This window comes from Euleptes europaea, chromosome 16 (genome assembly GCF_029931775.1).
Source record: "Euleptes europaea isolate rEulEur1 chromosome 16, rEulEur1.hap1, whole genome shotgun sequence".
NCBI lineage: Eukaryota > Metazoa > Chordata > Lepidosauria > Squamata > Sphaerodactylidae > Euleptes > Euleptes europaea.
Window position 1 is genome coordinate 31,748,523 of NC_079327.1, and position 22,165 is coordinate 31,770,687.

Sequence of the window (22,165 nt, forward strand, 5' to 3'; positions counted from 1 at the left end):
ATTACAATGTGAGATTGCTGAACTTGAGTTCAGGCCTGTAGCTTGGGGGAGCGAGGAGGGCAACCACCGCACCTGTGGCACGCAGAGAGGGTGGCGGGACTGCCTCTCCTACAGGAGGACCGGGCCAGGTAGGAAAGACAGGAGAACTGGGCCAGGTAGGAGAGGCAGTTCTGCCGCCTTCTCTACATGCCAGGGGGCGGCAGCTGCCCTCCTATCTCCCCCCTCTGCTATGTCCCCGCTTGAGTTCAGTCGCAGGTTAACAACAATGGACCCCCCCCAGGGCTAATAGAGACATAAGATTCTTATCTCACTACAGAGACTAATGTTCTGTTCCCAAGCATTAACCCTCTGCTGTAATGAAGCTGATTACAATATGCATTGTACCTTTGCATACTTTACAAGCATTCCTTACAACACCCCTCCCACCTTCTGACTGGCATATAAAGACTCAGAGATCTCTATTCCTACTGCTGAAGGCAGCTCTGACTCTTGAAAGTTTATACCCTGAAAATCTTGTTAGTCTCAAAGGTGCTATGGGACTCATACCTAAGTGTTCTACAGCAAACCAGCATGGCTTTCCTCTGAAACTGAGTACATTTTTATGTGTGCACCTAAGATGTTTTAAACGCAGGCTTTAAAATGAAAAAAGAAATGTTAACGTAAGAAACAAGGTTGCAAATACAGGTACCAAATAAGTATAATTGGCAGAAGATCAGGACTGGCTGAAGCACTCTTTTGTTGGCCCTCCAGGACAATTTGTTGGCTGCTGAGTAAAAAAAAAAAAAAGATACTGGACTAGAAGGATCACTGGTCTGATCCAGGAGGGCTTTTCTTATATGTTCGTATGAGAGGTCATTCTGTGAAAACCCCACCTAATGCCGTATGTTCCAACTTTACTTATTTACTGGGGATGATCCTAATTTAGGCCATGATTGGTTCTCGTAGGTTATCTGGGCTGTGTAACCGTGGTCTTGGTATTTTCTTTCCTGACCACGGTTACACAGCCCGGATAACCTACGAGAACCAATGAACTCTGACCGTGAAAGCCTTCGACAATATTTAGGCCATGATTGTTCCTATTTTGGAGATTCCTTTAAACAAAACTAGAGTATACTTTTCTTCAATTTGAATAATCATTATCCTAGCTAAGGGTAGGATCCTGCCATTTTGTTCATTTCCTCTCCCTTTTACTGCCACTGTCCCTCATTTCTTTTGTGTACGTGGGTTCCACGACGCCCAGCAGAGCCTTTTTGGTGGTCAAAGGGAATTTCGTTTGCACTTACCAGCAGAAAAAAGCTGGTTTAGTACAACTCAAAATGTCTTATGGCAACCGAAAAGGCTAACAGATTTAATATGGCATCAGCTTTCCCGGACTACAGTCCTTTGGCAAATGCATAAAGCGCTCACCTGTGGGCTGACTGATATGCCATAAACACAGAGAAGGAAATAAGTGGTTGGTTGGTTGTAGTTATTTTACTACGTGAAGCCAAATGGTCAAACAATGCATAAGGTAGTGTTTTGTGCATCGCTGTACTGCGCAGAACACAAATTAATTGTCTGTTTTGCTGCAACAGGCTAAAATAGCTTTTTCTCAATAACAACAGTATTTCTACAACTGTTTACAACAGGGATGTCAAACATAAGGCCCGCGGGACAGATCTGGCCACTTGAGGGCTCTTATCCAGCCAGGCAGCCACAACCCCCCACTCTCGATTTGGGCTGGCGAGGCATGGCCCAGCACAACCAAGTGGCATTTATGTCATATCCAGCCCTTGTAACAATTGAGTTTGACGCCCCTAGTTTACAACATTCAAGGAGCTTTACATACAATATACTAAGAGCCTTACCACAAGCCAGCAGGGGTGAAATTAGCATTCCCCTTATGCAGATGGGAGAGCTGAGACGGAAAGTGGCTTGCCTAAGTATGCCTAGTGATAGATTGAGACACTGATTCCCTGATTCAAGCTCTAAATGTGACTACACTAAGATACCACCCACATCTGCCTGTACTACTAGATACACTAGAGAGAAGAACATTCAGTAATTTGAATAAGGAAGAGGCATTCAGTCAAAAATCTTTGGTATGAAAAACAGGTAAGCATACAAGATTGTGTCACTGTTTCCACTTGTGAAGTGATACATTATATGTGAAGTAATATTCAGATTGATGGATAAAGATTGGTGGTTTATGAGAAACAATTATATCATTTCCACATCCTGAGTTCCTTCTTTGCAACACCCCTCCAAACCCTCTGACTGGGATATAAGGACTTAGGGGTCTCCATTCCTACTTGTGTCTGACAAAGGGACCTTTGACTCTTGAAAGCTCATACCCTGAAAACTTTCTTGGTCTGTAAGGGGCTACTGGACTCAAATCTAACTCATTCCCACAAGACTACATCCTAAACAAGATTAATGACCTTACAGTGTATCCTAAACAGAGTTACAACCTTCTAATGCACTGGTTCCCAACCAGGGGTCCATGGATCCCCAGGGGTCCATGAGAACTAAATTAAGGTCCGTGAAACAAAGTTATAAAGCCATAATAAATTAATATTTTCAATTAAAAGTTCTCTATTATAAAAATATATATTAAAATATTATTCTAAGTTTAATGTTTAACTAACATAAATCATAAACTTTATGATTAAAGTTTATTTTCAAATTCTCAGAATTTTTATTTTGAACCTTGGGGTCCCTGCACCGAACAAAAAAGTTCTAGTGGTCCCTGGTCAAAAAAAGGTTGGGAACCACTGTTCTAATGCCATTGAAGTAAATGGCCTTGGAAAGGTATAACTCTATTTATGATTGAACTATTACTGAAAGTTTCTCCTTTCAGGAAGGTCCACTGAAATAAAGTAACTGCCAGAAAACCAAGGATTAATTTTAAACCACGGTCTACAACACTGAATACTGGTATGTCTGAATCTTTACCAGACACTGTTCAATTTAAAGGTGATAATCCACCTGTGGTATTTTTAGCACAATATAATTTAATGTATACTTACGCCATAATGCCTGAGAGATGAAACATTTCAGCAGTTATGTATGACAGGTAGCTATATAAGAAGACAAATAGAGGCTCAATCACCCGGACTTTATGGGTGTAACGAGTAGTAAAAGCCGCTACGAATCCCAGAATAATTCCAATCAAGACTCCGCCAATCCCAACTACAAAGAAATTAGCAATTCCCGCAAATATGTCAATGGCCTTGATTGTCTGCATCTGACAGAAAGACTTGAACAAGTTGTACAGGACCTAAGAAGGAAAAAAGTTAATGTTTTAGAAACCTTGTTAACACATCTATGTGTTATTTTAGCTGGAAAAGATATAATAATGGTATTAGAGCACTACATAAAACAAAAAGGTTAGAAAAAACACTACGATAATTTTCAAGACAGGAAATACATGAAGCATATATTCTAATTCCCACTGATTTATGTTAAGTGCATGTTTTTTTATTCCAATGGGTCTTAAGACTGCTTAACTTTGAAAGACCACACTAAAGGAAAATATTACATTTTGGTGGAATAATGCAGCTGATCTGATCTCTCTCTCTTGCTTATTCAGCAAAAAGATGAAATTTCAAAAGATCCTTCCAGATGTACTACTAATATGCATGTATTATATGTGTCAAATTTCTTTTCATCCACATATTCCTGTCTAATAGTTTATATTATTTTCGTGATGTTTAAGTATCCGGGTCTAAAGCCAGACATAGTAATTTTTCAAAAAAATTGTTGTTCATATATCGTCTGCTATATTCTCTTTACGCCTACAAGTGATCATTCAGTAAATTACACTTTGCCCCTTGAAATAGTCTTTTGCTGCTGAGTAATGAATTCAAACACATCATAACTTGCTTTTCATGTTGCTTGACTTGCATGTGCTTTTGGTAAAAGATACCCAAAACATTCATTACTTTCTTAAAAACCATCAAAACGGAGGCTACCATTTTTTTCTTCAGCCCAGAAGGCTTGGGTGCAACCTGAAAATAGTTGTATCCTGACCACATAATCTACAGCGCAAGCCTAAATGATTACACTCTTCTAAGCCCACTGACTTCAATAGACCTAGGCTAGAAGTGTATAATTCTGTTTTTCCATTATGGCCTAAAACATCTGTTTGTCTCTGCCCCGCACCCATGAACACATGAAACTCTCCCATACTAAGTCAGATAATTGGTCTATGAAGGTGAGTATTGTCTACTCTGACTGCCAGCGACTCTCCAGGATCTCAGGTAGAAGTCTTTCACATCACTTTCAATGTGATCCTTTTAACTGCAGGTACAGGGGGTTGAGAAATCCAGCATGGTGTTGTGGTTAAGGTCTGGGAAACCCTGGATCTGGGAAACCCCGGTTCGAATCTCCACTCTCCCATGGAAACTTGCTGGGTGACCTTGGGCCAGTCACAAATCTTCAGCCTCAACCCCGGCAAGTATTTGCATGGGAGACCTCCAAAGAATACCAGAGGCAGGCAATGGCAAACCACCTCTGAACACCTCTTTCCTTGAAAATCCTATGGGGTCGTCATAAGTCAGCTGTGACATGATAGCAAAAAACAAAACAGGGGATTGAACCTGGGGCCTCCTGAATGCAAATCAATGCTCTACCACTGTGTCACAGCCCTCCCCCCTTTTTTTACTTTAGCATTGATCATGATACAGAGTTCTGGAGAAATCAAAAACTTACACACTATTGTGTGATATGGATACTTCGGTTGGTCCTGGCAAAAGGTATCTTTTGCCTTTCAGTTATATTTTGGACACTGTGGCTGCCTGCTTTTGCTAAATGTTCTCCCTTAAACAATATCAGTTTTTTTTTCTGTATGAGAACATATCTTTTTTTCATTCACTCTCTCAATTACTGACTTTTCTATCAAAATGGAAATGCATTCAGACATTACCACAAGTTGCAATTGAATTCCAGTTGTGCAAAATAGGCTTACGATTGATAGGAAAATAAGTATTACTTGCACCTGGGCTGAATCCAACCCAAAGACTGAACTCAGAAGTTATACTAAACCATGGTATGACCAAATCCTGGTTACCTAAGGGTGTCCAAATGCTGATGTGTCAACCACAGCTTGCACTAATTGTGGTTACAGTGACTTCTGATTTAAAGAACCACAATTTGAGTCACTATCTGTGCCTTGCAGCCACTTGGCCACAAAGATGCAAGTACAGGAAGGATGACTTCCCTGTTTTGAAGCCGAGAAGAGCCAAGATACGGACAGGCTGGGGCTGGCATGCAAACCAGGATTTGCTACTTATTTCTGGTAGATTAACCAATGTTGGTGGTATAGATCAAAGTTTAAACAAAGCTCAGTTTTGCATAACATCTGAATGTAGCCATTGTCTTGTCTATTTTGGATCTCTCATTCTCTGAGACCAGCACACAAACGTCTGTGCAAAAGTTAAAATATTTTTTTGTTTTTATATACATACACACACAAACACACACACACATATATAACAGACATGATGAAGAGATTCCTAGATCTATTTATCATTCTATCAAGAGAAAGGTTGGCATTACAGTGTTCATAAAATGATTTTTTTACAGTTACTGTAGGAGGAGATTAATGCATCAGCAAGCACTTCTAAAGTAAACTGAGGCAAGAACAAAGTCTAATATTGTTCTATCTTGAGATGATGGCAAATTGATTTACACATTGGGAAATGGGTGTATAATGAGAACTGCTGTGTTTTAAAACCAATCCAGTTAATGATTACACTTTGCTCCCATCTAAGGGCAATCTAAGGCTTGCATTGGTAATCAAATCGCAGCTACGATCAGCTAGATGTCCACATAAAGGTAACGCTAACTGACATTTCTGTTTGCCATCTCCACTGGATGAGGGCAGCTTACACTTCATCAGTTAGCTAGCTATCACTTAACAACCCTCCTTCTCTTTCCCGTCAGCCCAAACACACTCCTGCATCCTGGGGAAAATGAATGAACATTTAGTAAAATATATAAACCACTAAAAGGATGTATTACACATGCATTACCAGCAAGTACAGTCTAAAGGATTATCCCCCTCCCAAAATTCAATAACATTTCCAGTCTGACTTTCAAATAACACCAAGAATTTTATTGTTTAAAAAAAAACATGAGATGCTAACAGCCCATTCCTGAGATTTGTGCCGAATCTCAATAGGAGGTGGTGTGACCTACCCGCCAGAGTAAGTGCATGTAATCACGCGACTACATGCACTTACGCTGGTGAGGAGAGTGGCTTTGCCAGTGCCAAGCACTACGGAGCCACGCCTCGCCCCTCCACCAGCGTGGCCTCTCTGTGGAGCAGGCCATGGCGTACAGTGGCCGCACCAACGCAGGGGAGTGTTCCCGGAGCAGGCCGGGGGAAGGAGCCACCAGTTAGGCGGCCTCCTGTTTTTTAGCAGGCGCAGCCTCGCTGTTTTCAATAGGGCTTATAGCTTTTCAAGGCTTTTTTCGTTCTCATGGCGTGCGCGAAACAGCTTACGAGGAGGCGTAACTGTGCCTCTTCCCCGCCGACTCCGCACCCCGCCAGCTCAGGAATGGACTGTAAGAGAGCTTCATGCAACAAAAAGGGCTTAGCAAAGCAACTTACCACTGTTACAGCATCATTCAGCAAGGACTCTCCAAAAACTAAGATGTACAGCTGTTCGTTGACATGAATATTTTCAAACACAGCCAGCACCGCCACAGGATCCACAGCTGAAATCAAGCTGCCAAAGAGGAGGCATTGCAGCAGAGTGATATCACTCAAGCCAAAGGCAGCAACCTGGCAGACCCCAAAGAGGGAAATGCCAATGCCAAGTGAATTCCAGAGGGTCCCTATGACTGCATACCAGATGATTGTGCCGAAGTTCTCAAAGAAGAGGCGTGTTGGCATAAAGTAGCCAGCATCGAGGACAATCGGGGGAAGAAGGTACAAGAAAAAAACATCACTCTTCATTACGGGTGGAGACTTTTCCTGCACTCCAAACATAATTCCACCTAGAAGTAATCCAACCAGAATGAGGAGACAGCTCTCTGGCACGACATGGGGCAACCTGTGATAGAGATGAAAGCCTTCCGAAGAGCAGAAAAGAAAAAAGAAAAAAAGAAAAGAAATAGTTAGCTTATGTTCATAAACCAACATCACCGTTCTTTAAGGAACCCTAATTCATTAGAAACTTGATTTTCAGAAATGACCATACCATGATACAGGCTACTATTGCTGCCTTCCCAAGGATATCTCAAGAGCAAAGATGTGGGGCAGAACATTTTTCCATTGCTTTGTTTTTTCATAGAAATATTTCCATTTCTAAAGACTTGTTGATTCAAAAAATTAATGTCAATGAATGGATGTCATTGTTAATACAACAGTAGACAAGCTTGGAAGTTTTCAAAATTGCAATCAATATTGTTCAGGTAATTATCCCTTAAGAACCCCGTGGCGCAGAGTGGTAAGCTGCAGTACTGCAGTCCAAGCTCTGCTCACGACCTGAGTTCAATCCCGACGGAAGCTGGTTTCAGGTAGCCAGCTCAAGGTTGACTCAGCCTTCCATCCTTCCAAGGTCGGTAACATGAGTACCCAGCTTGCTGGGGGTAAAGGGAATACAACTAGGGAAGGCGCTGGCAAACCACTCCTTAAACAAAGTCTGCCTAGGAAACGTCGGGATGTGACGTCACCCCATGGGTCAGGAATGACCCGGTGCATGCACTGGGGACTTTTACCTTACCTTTAATTATCCCTCGCCTGGACATGGATAGCCCAGGCTAGACTCATCTTGACAGATCTCAGAAGCTAAGTAAGGTTGACCATGGCAAGTATTTGGATGGGAAACCTCCAAGGAATACCATGGCCGTGACACAGAGGCAGGCAATGGTAATTTATACATGGGAGTTTTACCTGAGGTTCATTGCTCAGTGGACTTACACTTTCCAGTTGGGTATCTCTGCACCAGCAGTCTACAAACTCAAATCAAGTCCTGCCCCTTTAAATGCTGCTTTGTAATGGGCTTACTTTGCATTGCTCACTGTGGAAAAAAATTCCTCCCCCCTAGAACAGAACTTAAAAAGCATTTTAAGAACAAAAAAACAAAAAACGGAGCAATCTGAAAGGAAGAGGGGATAGAAATCCAAGTCTCGGTTTTAAAAAGCCTTTCTTTTGCTCAAAAAGAGCTCCCAGGAAGCATTTGAATCCCCGCCTCTTTACATGCTGCTTTGTGATTGGCTGTGAGAGAAAGCAAGCTTCTGCATCCAGCGCTTTACCCTCTGCATGGAGATTTCAGCCAGACTGAGATCAGGGGAGAGGGAAGAGTCAGATTAACAGAGGAATGGGAAGACCCAGACGTTACAAGGGCTGGCAGCGAGGTCATTTCTAATGGACAGAAAACTCATGCAGAACTCCAAGGAACAACCGGGTAAGACAGGGAGCAAATGTGAGTTCAAGTACCCATGCATAAATGACCAATGACAAACCACCTCTGAACATCTCTTGCCTTGAAAACCCCACCAGAGGTCACCGTAAGTCCTATGGGGTTGCCATAAGTTGGCTGTGACTTGATGGCACTTTACACAATTATCCCTCAAAATAAAGTAAAAGAATACATGGATGTTGCACTGATTTGTAAAGTTAGGGGAGGGTGAAAACTACAAATACATATAATACACATTTTAAAAATCCAGTTATGAATTAATCTTATTGGCATGTGTATGGCAGATGAAAACCCCTAAAGTTCTTATTTGTATGTCTCCTCTCACATGGCAGAATCAACAAATTTATCGAACTAACAAGTAATGTAAGTGATGAGGTATCCCAGTGATTATCCGAATGAGTGGATAATCACACCCACAGTTTATCAGAAACAGTTCTTTGGGTGTTATAAAACTAGTGTGTCAAATGTTTTCTGCACTTCGGGGGGGGGGGAGGTTCCCCCTATGTTTAAACAATAAATGTGTCTGAATATAACATTTAAAACACACTTGATTTTTTTTATCCTAATCAAAAATGTCAGTTCAATGTCTTTGTTGCTATTAGGACATAAAATTAAACTGGGGTATTTTTAAAAAATTGTTTGTCATATATAAATCTAAATGTTAAATCAGATTAGGCTGTATTCAGTGCATTGGAATCTTTTCCAAAAAAAAAACCCTTTCCAATTAACCCCCCCCCCTGCAAAAAAAAACTCACATTATGCTAAAGGGCATAACATTTTCTTTGTCTCAGCTTGTCCCAAAGTCAGAAAACGGTCAAGGTTTAGTCATCCCTTTCCAGGAACGGTATCACTTTCTAATAGTACCAGCATTCCAGGATGAACACACAAAAACAACAGGGATTTTTAAAGATGCAAAAACATGCTTTATGAGGGAAAGTTGGAGGCAACTGAGCATGCCTAAATCAAGATGGAAAAAATCAACTACCATAAAGAAGAAGGGGAATGACAGGTTACCGCTGCCACCTCTGGAAAAGCAAGAACATGAGATAATGTTGTAGCAAGGCAAATTATCTTGTCTTACTGGATAGTCAAGTAATAGTTCAAGTGAGCCCGTGGTGCAGAGTGGTAAGCTGCATTACTGCAGTCCAAGCTCTGATCACGACCTGAGTTCGATCCCAACGGAAGTTGGTTTCAGGTAGCCGGCTCAAGGTAGACTCAGCCTTCCCTCCTTTCAAGGTCGGTAAAATGAGTACCCAACTTGCTGGGGGTAAAGGGAAGATGACTGGAGAAGGCACTGGCAAACCACCCCATAATCAAAGTATGCCTAGTAAACGTCGGGATGTGATGTCACCCCATGGGTCAGGAATGACCCAGTGCTTGCACAGGAGACCTTTACCTTTAATAGTTCAAGTAGCCCAGCAATTGCTGTAATCTCTTTTCTAAGAGGTTATCTTAACAATAATGTTCACATCTAGTTTAAGCCTTGACTCACAATCACACAGAGAGTGGTAGTGAAACACATCTGGCAGGAAGAACATGACCTCATCAGCTGCATGTCCAGTGGTATGTATGTGTGTGTGTGTATATATATATATATATATATATATATATATATATATATATATATATATATATATATATATATATATATATATATGTATATATGTATATATAAAATTGGCCCGCTCTCTCCCTCTCTCTCTCCCTATATATATAATTGGCAAGCTAAAATGGGGCTGTAATGTCAGCCAATATTGAGTCACTATATTCTTCCTGCCCTGACCTGGATGGCCCAGGCTAGCCTGATCTCGTCAGATCTCAGAAGCTAATCAGGCCCTGGTTAGTATTTGGATGGGAGACCACCAAGGAATACCAGGGTTGCTGTGCAGAGGAAGGCACTGGCAAACCACCTCTGTTAGACTCTTGCCATGAAAACCCCAAAAAGGGGTCGCCATAAGTCGGCTGCGATTTGACAGCACTTTACACACACACACACACACACACACACACACACACACACATTCTTCCTATGGTGCACACTGGAATGGACATAGCAACATTAATACACTTCAAATTATGTTCCTAAGTGTATGTATATGGGGCTAGATAGATAGTCTAATAGCAAGGCAAATATTCTGCACCTGATTAATCATAACACACTCTTATGCAGGGACCTGACCTGGATAGCCCAGGCTAGCCAGATGTCATCAAATTTTGGAAGCTAGGCAAGGTCAGCCCTGGTCAGTATTTGGATGGGAGACCACCAAGGAACACCACAGTTGCTACACAGAGGTAGGCAATGGCAAGCTACCTCTGAACATCTCTTGTCTTGACAACCCTACAGGGTCGCCAAAAGTCAGCTGCAACTTGATGGCAAACAAAAACAAATAAACATGCAGGTCACATGTCCCAGGTCATGGCACTGAAGATATACTTTAATACTAATCACTGTTGAATCTTAATAAAATGGTTCTTTTTAAACTATATACAGGCTATGGTTCTGGATGGCAATATACCATCAAGAGATGCACGCACACCAGTTTGGGGCAGCCCTGTCTGTTGTATCAGCAGGACGAGCAATGGCTGGTATCAAATCACATAGTTAATCCTGTGGAACAACTGTGAAACGGCAGGGGTGATTCTCACCAATTTCCCCCACATATTACAGCCCCTTCCTCTGCCCTGTATGCTGCTTCTGAGAGTCTACGGCTGACCTGCAAGGCACAACATCGCAAGGGACTGCTGCAAAAATTAGAAGTGAAAAAGACCCACACTGTGAAGTTTGTGTAAGATTAGATACACACCGCCATTTGGATGTTCTGGCCTGATAACAAATTCGATTTCAAGCCTTACATAATCATACAACTTAACTGTCTTAGGAAGCCAGAAATCAGATCGCTACTTCTACCCATCTATCTTCACCAACAAGAAGGAAGGGGCCTAAAGACTAGGCATCAATGGTCCTGTCAGACTTCTGCTCAGGGGCCAAAGTCCGGGGGGGGGGCTCACCTTCCAGGATCTTCTTTTCCAGCACACCTGCGAGCAGTGCCTCAGAAATGGAAAGGAGGGGGTTATTCCCTTACCTTGGCTCCCTCTCTCCCCAGCCTCCATCTGTCCTCTGGCTTTGAGGACAAGACTGGGCCACCTTCCTCCTCTGCTGGCTCCAGTCGAACCTTTATAAAAGAGAACCTGAGATGGGACTTCCCTGGGTTCGCACCAATGAGTCCCAAAACCTCTTAAGTAGCTGGCCTCCCAACCAGTGGGCTGTCATCCCTCCACCCTCTAAGCCTGCCATTTCCCCTCTGAGTCCTTAATAGCCTCTTCTAGCCCATTCTACCCCAGGGCTAAGGCAGTTTTTGGCCTACTGGGCCTCCCCACTACTTAGGGTTGCCAGGTCCCTCTTCGCCACCGGCGGGAGATTTTTTGGGGCAGAGCCTGAGGAGGGCGGGGTGTGGGGAGGGGAGAGACTTCAACGCCATAGAATCCAATTGCCAAAGTGGCCATTTTCTCCAGGTGAACTGATCTCTATCAGCTGGAGATCAGTTGTAATAGCAGGAGATCTCCAGCTAGTACCTGGAGGTTGTACAAAGAGGCAGCACGTGGCTCAAAATAATAAACATCAATATCAAAAAACAACAATTGTGTTTGTCTTACTGTCAAATGTATTGAAAATAGACCATTAAAACAAATGAAAAGTGTGTCAAAACACACACACAATAGCCTCACAGGGCTAGCCTGGCAGGGCCTAAGGCAGTGCCAATAGGCTGAAAATATAGAAAAGCCGAAGAGCTAAACAAAAATAAAGCCTCCCGGGCTGAATATAAACCAAAAAAGATATGGTTATAAGCAATACACAAAAATAGTGGTGGTTGTAAGCAATACACAACAATGGTGGTATTACAATCACAATAGTAACAAAACAAAACAACAATGTGGTTTTGGTGGTCTGTTTTCAATACATTTGACAGTAAGACAAACACAATTGTTGTTTTTTGATATTGATGTTTATTATTTTGAGCCACGTGCTGCCTCTTTGTACAGTTACCACTATTTTCAGCATAGGTTCCTTCTTTCTCCAGTACCTGGAGGTTGGCAACCCTACCACTACTGGTGGCACCTCACCTCACCTTCCCTCCCCATCTCATTTGATGGCTTGCAGGGAAGGTCACCCAAGGCCACCAGGGCCAGGCCAGCCAGCAGTTGAAGCCACGGGAGGCAGCCATGGCAGGCTCTCTGGGATCCTCAGAAGGATGTAACTGCAGGGGAGCCTCTGTCCCCAGACAGGTTCATAAGATTGTTAAGCACTTATACACTGTCCAAATTCATTTGCAAAAGATGCGGAAAAGAGTAATTTGTATAGAAGCGGGCAATCTAGTACTTGTAGCCTGACAGACCCAAGAAGGTTAACTCACAGCTATCTGCAACTCACTTTGCAGACAGATTCTTACAACTTCAACAGTTAACAGTGCAATCCTGAACAGAATCACACCCTTTTTACATCCAGTCGAGTTGCATCCTTCTACATTCACTGAAGTCAGCAAGCTTAGAAGCCCTTCTGTTTAGGATTGCACTGTTCTGCAGCAGTCCTCTGCAAATCTATTCTGGAACAAGCCCCACTGAACTCAAAAATATTTCAATAAGAATCTCAATATGATGTCTATATCCGCTGTTTGTATTTAAAATGTCTTCCATGACTCCTATATTCTTTTCTCACACTAAAATCATTCACTCCAAGAAATAAGGTTAATATCTGCAAATGCATATTCGTCCTACACCTTTCCTTTTTTCCATATATAACTTATGTAACAACACACCCTGATGAATTGAGAACATAGCTACCTATATACGAAAAGAAAGTCAACTGGTCTTAAGTGGTTACATAGTTCCTTTTCATGGAAGACCAATCACGTTTTTGAGACATCTGTAGTTCAGCATAAAAGTTGCAGCTAATGAATGAAGCAATAAATTGCAATGTTCTGACGTGTGTGTGCCCAAAAACTGACACACCCTTGATCTTCTTATTGCCTTGTGACACCTGGTAAACTGCCTAATTTCTTGTCTGGCTTTTATAGATACACGGAAAATCAAAATCATACAGATACGTTTCCTAGTACTATAGGGGCAAGCGAACAAACACCAAAATTATGTGAACTATTTTTACTGTTCTTTTTACAGCAGAATGTTTGGTAGTATATAGCAAGTTAAAACACTGTGCAAGAAGAGCAATCAAACTTGATAAAAAGAAACCATAGTATGTGAGAAAATGCTCTTGAACTATACATTCAGGCATTCTCCCTCAAGATTGCTGCTCAGGGGAACAATCTATTTACTTAAGTATACATTTTCATTCAGACTAATTCACTCTGCGAACCTCTCTAATGTAATTTAATCATCACAAAAGTATTCTTTTTAGGAAGCTGCAAACAACAGTGCTAATACTAGTGCATTAAGACCCAACAGTACTCAAGCAACAGAACTGAAAATTCAAATTTCACTCCTGGATATTATTTTTTATTCCATACACAGCACACAGCAAGACATTTTCTTGAAGTACAGCTCACAGCACTTCAACATACAAAGTATGTTATTATTATACACATCCTTTTAATATACTATCACCACATGCACCCTTGTCATATTCTACAGGTTTAACAAAATAGCTCTGAGACAGAGAACCCTTAGATCCAGACCATCATTCTAGTCCCTGCACAATCTAACACTGCAATTAGGGTTGCCAACCTCCAGGTAGCGGGGGTTCCTCCTTTTGCAAGAGCAGATATACTAACTGACTTGGACACATACTGATGAAGACAAAGGGTCAAAACACGGTGAAAATCCGGACCCCTGTAATACACGCCCCGGACTGGATAGTTCAAGACCCCAACTTTGCTTCACAAGACAGTGCAACAAATGGGATACAGTTCCACGTATGCACTTAACAACACGATGTTGAACTATTTACAACTGTGAATGGAATATACATGGACAATGCTTCCAATAGCTTGAAGTTTTTGGTTTATTTCGATAAGTAACATTGTATATAAGAATTGTTTATGTTAAATTGTTCACTGTTAATACATTATAGCACTTTTTTGCAACGCTATTGTGGTCTATTACTGCTGTGTTCATAGAGTATAACCTCCAGGTACCAGCTGGAGATCTCTTGCTATTACAACTGATCTCCAGCTGATAGAGATCAGTTAACCTGGAGAAAATGGCCGCTTTAGCAATTGGACTCTATGGCGTTGAATTCCCTCCCCTCTCCAAGCCCCTCCCTCCTCAGGCTCCACGCCCAAAACCTCTCACCGGTGGTGAAGAGGGACCTGGCAACCCTAATTTCATTCCTAAATTAAATTACGAGGCTTCAGTGGATTTACAAGGATGTAGCTCTTCTTAGGATGGCACCGGAAGGGTGAAAACGCATGGTAGCTTTAGCCTCCTTCTGTTTCAGCCAGGATTCAGCCAGAATTGAACACATGCATTTTCGCCGAACATGCATTAGATCCTGGCTGAAACAGGGAATAAAGAAGGCTAAAGCGACCATGCGTTTTCGCCCCAAGTTACATGACCTTGGGCTAATAGTGTCCAATCTGGCTCAAAATCTGTTCTTCATGAATCAAATGAAATGGCTCCACATTAGTAGACCCGATCCCACCTATTTCTTTCAGAATATCCAAGGGACTCCATAAGTGATTACACAGCAAAAGGGATAAAGTCCAAAGTAAGCATTTTTTAAAGTCAATATGTTTTAATGGAAGAATCAGACATACACACTGCATGGTCCAATACTGAGAATCTTATGTAACAAAAGAAATGCTCTCTGTATAGACTGCACTGGGAATGGGCTATCTAGGTGACATACCGTAAGCCATTTTTCAATGAATGAGGTTCTAATTTCTATGTGAATATACAAGCTGTGCCTGATGGAAAAGGTATGCAATATTTTTTACACCAGATGTTTTAATTTCAGTATTTTGAGTTGAAACCAAGTTTTAATCATCGGAAATCTTTCTTTCTTACTTACTACACTATTTCAGAAGACCTAAAACAAAACTTGAGAACAAAAGGCACAAAAGCTTCCGGCTCCAAACCAATAAGCCATGATGCAGGAACATTTCCACAAGATCGTTAACTGTTAAGCATTGACGTTTCCTTGCATACATCACAAAAAGCACATGATGCCGGCTCCTTTGTTGCTTTTCTTGTAATCAGAAACACTCCGCGATCACATTACGCCAGTGAAATCTCTTGACCATCAGATCTGTCGAAACAGGGCAGAGCGGGCGCCGGAGTTTTCCAACAAGGGGGGGTTCTTTTATTTTGCCATTTATGCAGGGGAGGTTTTGCCTAGGACTTGCCCTTCTCTAGATGCACATTTTCCCCATCCGAATTCTTAAAACTCAACAATCCGCCCCTATGCAGAGTTTTGAGAATTCGGATGGGGGAAATGTGCATCTGTGTATGTGTGTAAAGTGCCTTCGAGTCGCAGCCGACTTATGGCGACCCCTTTTGGGGTTTTCATGGCAAGAGACTAACAGAGGCGGTTTGCCAGCAACCCTGGACTTCCTTGGTGGTCTCCCATCCAAATACTAACCAGGGCTGACCCTGCTTAGCTTCTGAGATCTGACGAGATCAGGCTAGCCTGGGCCATCCAGGTCAGGGCAAAGGTGCATCTAGAGAGAGGCAAACCCAAGGCAAAACCTCCCAGGCGTAAATGGCCAAAGTTTCTCAAGACGAGCCCTCTTTCAGGACCTGCGGGAACGAATTTGTCTTCCCTAATCTCCCTTGCCATAAGTGGGAAGCTGACGCATTCATCATTCATGAGTTTTATGTCGGGGGAAATACGAGACGACAGCGCTGGACGGTTATTCCCTGGAAAGGAGACTTTTTAAAGCTCCCGCACAGAAAGCAAACACGATGGAAATGGGGGGGTTGGAGGGAGAACCCCCGTCCCTTGAGTTTCTGGCCTCACTCACCGATCTTGGCTAAGGAAGCCAGCAGGATCCAGAGCGTGATCTCGAAGGGGACCTGCACGTGGAGGTAATCCAAGGTGAAGACCTGGAGCCGGGTCTCTTCCAGGGTGGTCCCGCTCCCCGCCGCCGGGCTGGGGCTGACGCCGATCCTGGCCGCCGGCTCAGGCAGCCCGTGGGCCGAGAGGGCAGCCGCCACGCTCGGCTGCAGGAGCCCCAGGCGGAGGAGAAGCAACGCCGCCCCCCCTGCGGGGACCCACCGGGGGCTACCCGAGGCCCCCATGGAGCCCGGCGCGGCGGCGAGGCGCGGACGCGAGAGGCAGGCGGCTTCCCCTCGAGGAGGGCAGGGGCGCACCGCCGTCGGGGCCGCCTGCAGCGGGAGGCAGAAGAGCTGGCGCGGCGGGCAAGGACGGAGAGCAGCCCGGCGCCGCCTCCGCTCCTCCCCTTCGCCGGCGCGGGGGCTCCCCCATCCACCCCCGCTGGGTCACGTCGGGGGCTCTCGGGCCGCGGGCCGCGGCTTCTTCATGCTGAGTTCTCACTAATACTGCCACCACTATACTGCCACCACTTTCAGAGGGATAGGCTCGTGGCTGTCTGACATGCAAGAAAGCACGCTACTTAATACGCAACACTTCGTGGCCGGCAGCGTGCGTCCTCCCCTCCCACCCAGGCGGCGAGAAGAAGGCGAAGGGCGCCGGGGGACTCCAGCGAGAGTTCCCCAGCCGCCCGCACCCTGCGCCTCCCCTCCCTTCAGGGAGCCGCGACAGGTGCCTCCCAGGACCCGCCTCGGGTTCACGGGAGGTCACCCACGTGGCGGGAGGCGCCTGCGGCGCAAACGCTGGTCGGGCGCTCGCTGACCGCACTTTGTATTCCCAGCGATGTATTAAGAGTTTGAAAGCGTTGTAAAAAAACATCGCTTTTAGGGGGTTGCCGCACTTGTATTCCCAGCGATGTATTAAGAGTTTGAAAACAAAGGATATAAAAAAGAAAAAAAATGTAACAATATAGATAGCTACATAATAAGAATGATATATCTATAAAAAAAGTTGTAAAAAATGTCGCTTTTAGGGGGTTGCCGCACTTTGTATTCCCAGCGATGTATTAAGAGTTTGAAAACAAAGGATATAAAAAAGAAAAAAATGTAACAATATAGATAGCTACATAATAAGAATGATATATCTATAAAAAAAGTTGTAAAAAACATCACTTTTAGGGGGTTGCCGCACTTGTATTCCCAGCGATGTATTAAGATTTTGAACGCGTTGTAAAAAACATCGCTTCTAGGGGGTTGCTGCACTTGTATTCCCAGCAATGTATTAAGAGTTTGAAAGCGTTGTAAAAAAAACACATCGCTTTTAGGGGGTTGCCGCACTTTGTATTCCCAGCAATGTATTAAGAGTTTGAAAATAAAGGATATAAAAAAGAAAAAAATGTAACAATATAGATAGCTACATAATAAGAATGATATATCTATTAAAAAGTTGTAAAAAACATCACTTTTAGGGGGTTGCCGCACTTTGTATTCCCAGCGATGTATTAAGAGTTTGAAAGCGTTGTAAAGAACATCGCTTTTAGGGGGTTGCCGCACTTTGTATTCCCAACGATGTATTAAGAGTTTGAAAGCGCTGTAAAAAACATCGCTTTTAGGGGGTTGCCACACTTGTATTCCCAGCGATGTATTAAGAGTTTGAAAACGTTATTAAAAAAAATACTGTTCGCACTTTCTATGTATTCCCACCGATGTATTAAGAATTTGAAAACGTTATAAAAAATACTGTTCGCGCTTTGTTTGACCCCTTTAGCTGTGAAGACGTCTTCCAACCATTTTCTGGTAGGGTATGAGCCTACCTCACGAAAGTGAGCTGTGGCTCACGAAAGCTCATACCCTACCAGAAAATATTTTTGTTAGTCTTTAAGGTGCTACTGGACTCTTGCCCTTTTCTACTACTGCAGACAGACTAACACGGCTACCCACTGTGAATTATTTCCAACCATTTATAAGCCATGGTATCCAAAAACCCTTTTAAAGCTATGTTTTTTTACAACATTTTCAAACTCTTAATACATCGCTGGGAATACAAAGTGCGGTTACCCCCTTAGGGTTTTTGGATACCACGACTTATAAATGGTTGGAAGACGTCCTCACAGCTAAAGCGGCCAAACAAAGTGCGAACAGTATTTTTTATAACGTTTTCAAACTCTTAATACATCGCTGGGAATACAAGTGCGGTAACCACCCCTCTTTCCACCGGGCCTTCCTAGAACCTGGGAAGCAGTGCCGGATTTACCTATAAGCTAAACAAACTATAGCTTAGGGCCCCACTCTCTTGGGAGCCCCAAAAAAATTTAAAGGGAAAAAAAACTGGATGTACATGTCCAAAATATAAGATAAAAAACAAGTAAAATAAAACCTACCTACAGCAACAGTATTTGCATTATTAAGTTTGTTATGAATAAAAAATCATTTTAAGTTCGAGCTTAATAATTATTTCACAATTAATATACTTCTTAATTGTATTTCAATTCAACAATTACTTTGATAAAATACATATTGTGTTATGTGCAAATGGCTTTAGATACCTATTCGGTCCATAAATTACCATATAGCATATATTCAACACAAAAAACAGCAACAATTTGTTGTTGACAAAGGACAGCTGGACATATAAAGGGCCCCATTACCTTCAATAGCTTAGGGCTTCATCAAACCTAAATCTGGCCCTTCTGGGAAGGGAGGGGGAGCTGAGCGTGCATCTGCCCCCCCCCCCCCCGGGTTTCCGGGTCTGCAAGGGAAGGCCACGGAGCTGGTGTTTTAACATCAGCACTGTATTTATTTTGAGCTGTTATAGCATAGTGTGTCAAAGACTGAGATGTACCCTAACAAATCTGCAGTTAAAATCTTGCGATCCAGCGTGGTATGGTTAAGAGTGGGGGACACTAATCTGGACAACCAGGTTTGATCCCCCGCTCCTCCACATGAAGCCTGCTGGGTGATATAGCACCCTGGCAGCTTCCTAGGGAGATCCAAACCTGCTTCAACAGTGTTATCATATCATATGCCTTTAGATAACACTTTGGTTACTGTAGGCTGTTTCTCCCCAAAAGAGGGAGATAGGTAGGTCTGTCTGGAGCACCACCCTCTGATGTGGAAGCTCTGTCTACAGTACTTCATGCTTGGGACTCTCTAGCCTTGTGTAGACAGCTCTGTAGATGAGATGATTGGTTTATACTGTGCAGGCTGGTTCCATTTGAACCTCTGGACGTTCATCCAAAACTGGTGAACAGAGCCTAAGCATAGACTCATAGAATCATAGAGTTGGAAGGGACCACCAGGGTCATCTAGTCCAACCCCCTGCACTATGCAGGAAATTAACAAATACCTTCCCTTCCCCCCCCACACACACACAGGGACCCCTACTCCATGCCCAGAAGATGGCAACAAAACCTCTCCAGGATCCCTGGCCAATCTGGCCTGGAGGAAAATTGCTTCCTGAATCAGCATTTCCCTGGGCATGTAAGAAAGGGCCATGAGAGCCAAACACTGACACAACCCTTCCTTCCTTCCCTCCCTCTCATGATACACCTAAATTCACAGACTCAGCACTGCTGACAGATGGCCATCTAGCCTCTGCTTAAAAACCTCAAAAGAAGGAGAGCCTACCACCTCCCAAGGAAGCCTGTTCCACTGAGGAACTGCTCTAATTGTCAGAAAGTTCTTCCTAATGTTTAGCCGGAAACTCTTTTGATTTTATTTCAACCCATTGGTTCTGGTCCGACTTTCTAGGGCCACAAAAAACAACTCCACACCATCCTCTATATGACAGCTCTTCAAGTACTTGAAGATGGTTATCATATCACCTCTCAGTCGTCTCCTCTTCAGGCTAAACATACCCAGCTCCTTCAACCTTTCCTCATAGGACTTGGTCTCCAGACCCCTCACCATCTTTGTTGCCCTCCTCCGGTCACGTTCCACCTTGTCTACATCCTTCTTAAACTGAGGTGCCCAAAACTGAACACAGTACTCTAGGTGAGGTCTAAATAGAGCAGAGTAAAGTGATGCCATCACTTGATGTGATCCGGGCACTATACTTCTGTTGATACAGCCCACGATCAAATTTGCCTTTTTAGTTTTTGTAATGTCTTTAATAAAAAATTCCAAGAAATATTATCAAACGCTTTTTCAGCATTTAAAAATAGCAATGCCGTTTTTTTTCTTGGTCATCTTGATGTGGCTAATAGCACTTAGGAAAAGTCTGACATTATCCTTTAGCTGTCTCTTAGGTAGAAAGTCTGTCTGGTCCGGATGAATTATTTTGGAAATACGCCTCATTAGCCTTTCTGTTAAAATTGATGCTAAAATCTTGTAGTCCACATTTAATAGTGAAATCGGCCTGTAGGATTGTGGGAGATTGTTGTCTTGATGGCTTTTTAAAGCCTTTAAGCAGCCAGGGAATGGCTTTGGAGGCACCAAGGCGGCTCTTTGGCTATGCTGTCCCCGGCTGCCGAAAAGCTCAGGAATGGCTGTTAGAATCCCTTTATACAACACTACCACACATGTGTTTGCCCACAGCCAGCATGGTGTACTGGTTAAGAGCGATGGTTTGGAGCGGTAGACTCTGATCTGAAGAACCAGGTTTGATTCCCCACTCCTCCACATGAGCGGCGGACGCTAATCTGGTGAACTGGGTTGGTTTCCCCACTCCTACACATTAACTGTAGGAGCTGCGTGACCTTGGGCTAGTCACAGTTCTCTCTGAACTCTCTCAGCCTCACCTACCTCACAGGGTGTCTGTTGTGGGGAGGGGAAGGGAAGGTGATTGTAAGTCGGTTTGATTTTTCCTTAAGTTGTAGAGAAAGTTGGTATATAAAAAACAACTCTTCTTCACACAGAGGATACATAATTACTAGAACTCATAATGTGACAAGATAGTTTTGCATACATGTGTTACAAATGTATATTAGAAATTGCATGGGTACATGAGATGTGCATCAACCTTCTCAATGGGCCATTTGTATCTCATGTATCTCAAAGGTAGCATGGGAAGCAGTAGTACCATAGCTGAGTTTCATAGTAATCAAGGCACAGGAATAGTTGGGAATTCGTTACTGTCTCCCCACTGGGAAAAGAAATGTGTTGTGTTAATGGAACTTTTGGATGTTTCCAATTTGGGCCACCAGAATGTTGCAAAATGATATCAATGATAAAAAATAAGAGATCATAAACATCTCTTCCTTGCTTAATGCCCTTAAAGCACTAGAACAACTTTGCTGCTTAATATTTAAATAAAAGCTATTCCAAATTTAAAAAGCAAAATCGTCCTCCTAATGTCACACGCCAAATTGAAACATAACAATTTGTGCTTTATGCGACTTTGACATGGAGTCCAGAAACCATGGTGTACATCACACCATCATTCAGGAAGGTTTGTTTAATGTTCTATATTACAGAAATAATGTGCTAGCTGTAGGTTTATGTCAAATAAGATATTTTATTTCCAAGCATAATGATGTAATATTTTCTAAGCAGTATTTTCCAGAATATTTTATTTCCATACTTTGGGGATGATATCAAAGATAACACAGTTTGTGTGCCTTCCCTCCTCTGCTAAATGTATTTTAAAGACAAAAGAAAAACAGCCCAGTCTTGGAAGATGACAATCTTAGTAGAGGACCAGCAGGCACGAAAGCAGCTGCTTAACCCTTTCCTTCTGGGTATTTTTTCTGCTCAAGATCACCATCTCCACCTGCTTTTTCTCCTTCACAGGAACAGGTATAGGTAAACAT

The 22,165-nt window shown here is 43.0% G+C and overlaps 1 protein-coding gene across 1 annotated transcript in view; it reads right to left on the bottom strand.

Moving 5' to 3' along the window:
• The window catches only part of SLC9A2 (solute carrier family 9 member A2), a 31,388-nt gene extending 24,362 nt beyond the window's left edge, over positions 1-7,026 (bottom strand). Inside the window, 2 exon segments of the mRNA XM_056861885.1 lie at positions 3,009-3,259; positions 6,596-7,026. Of these exon segments, the coding sequence (XP_056717863.1) occupies positions 3,009-3,259; positions 6,596-6,976 (632 nt within the window). The 5' untranslated portion in view covers positions 6,977-7,026.
• Positions 7,027-22,165: the final 15,139 nt, after the last annotated feature.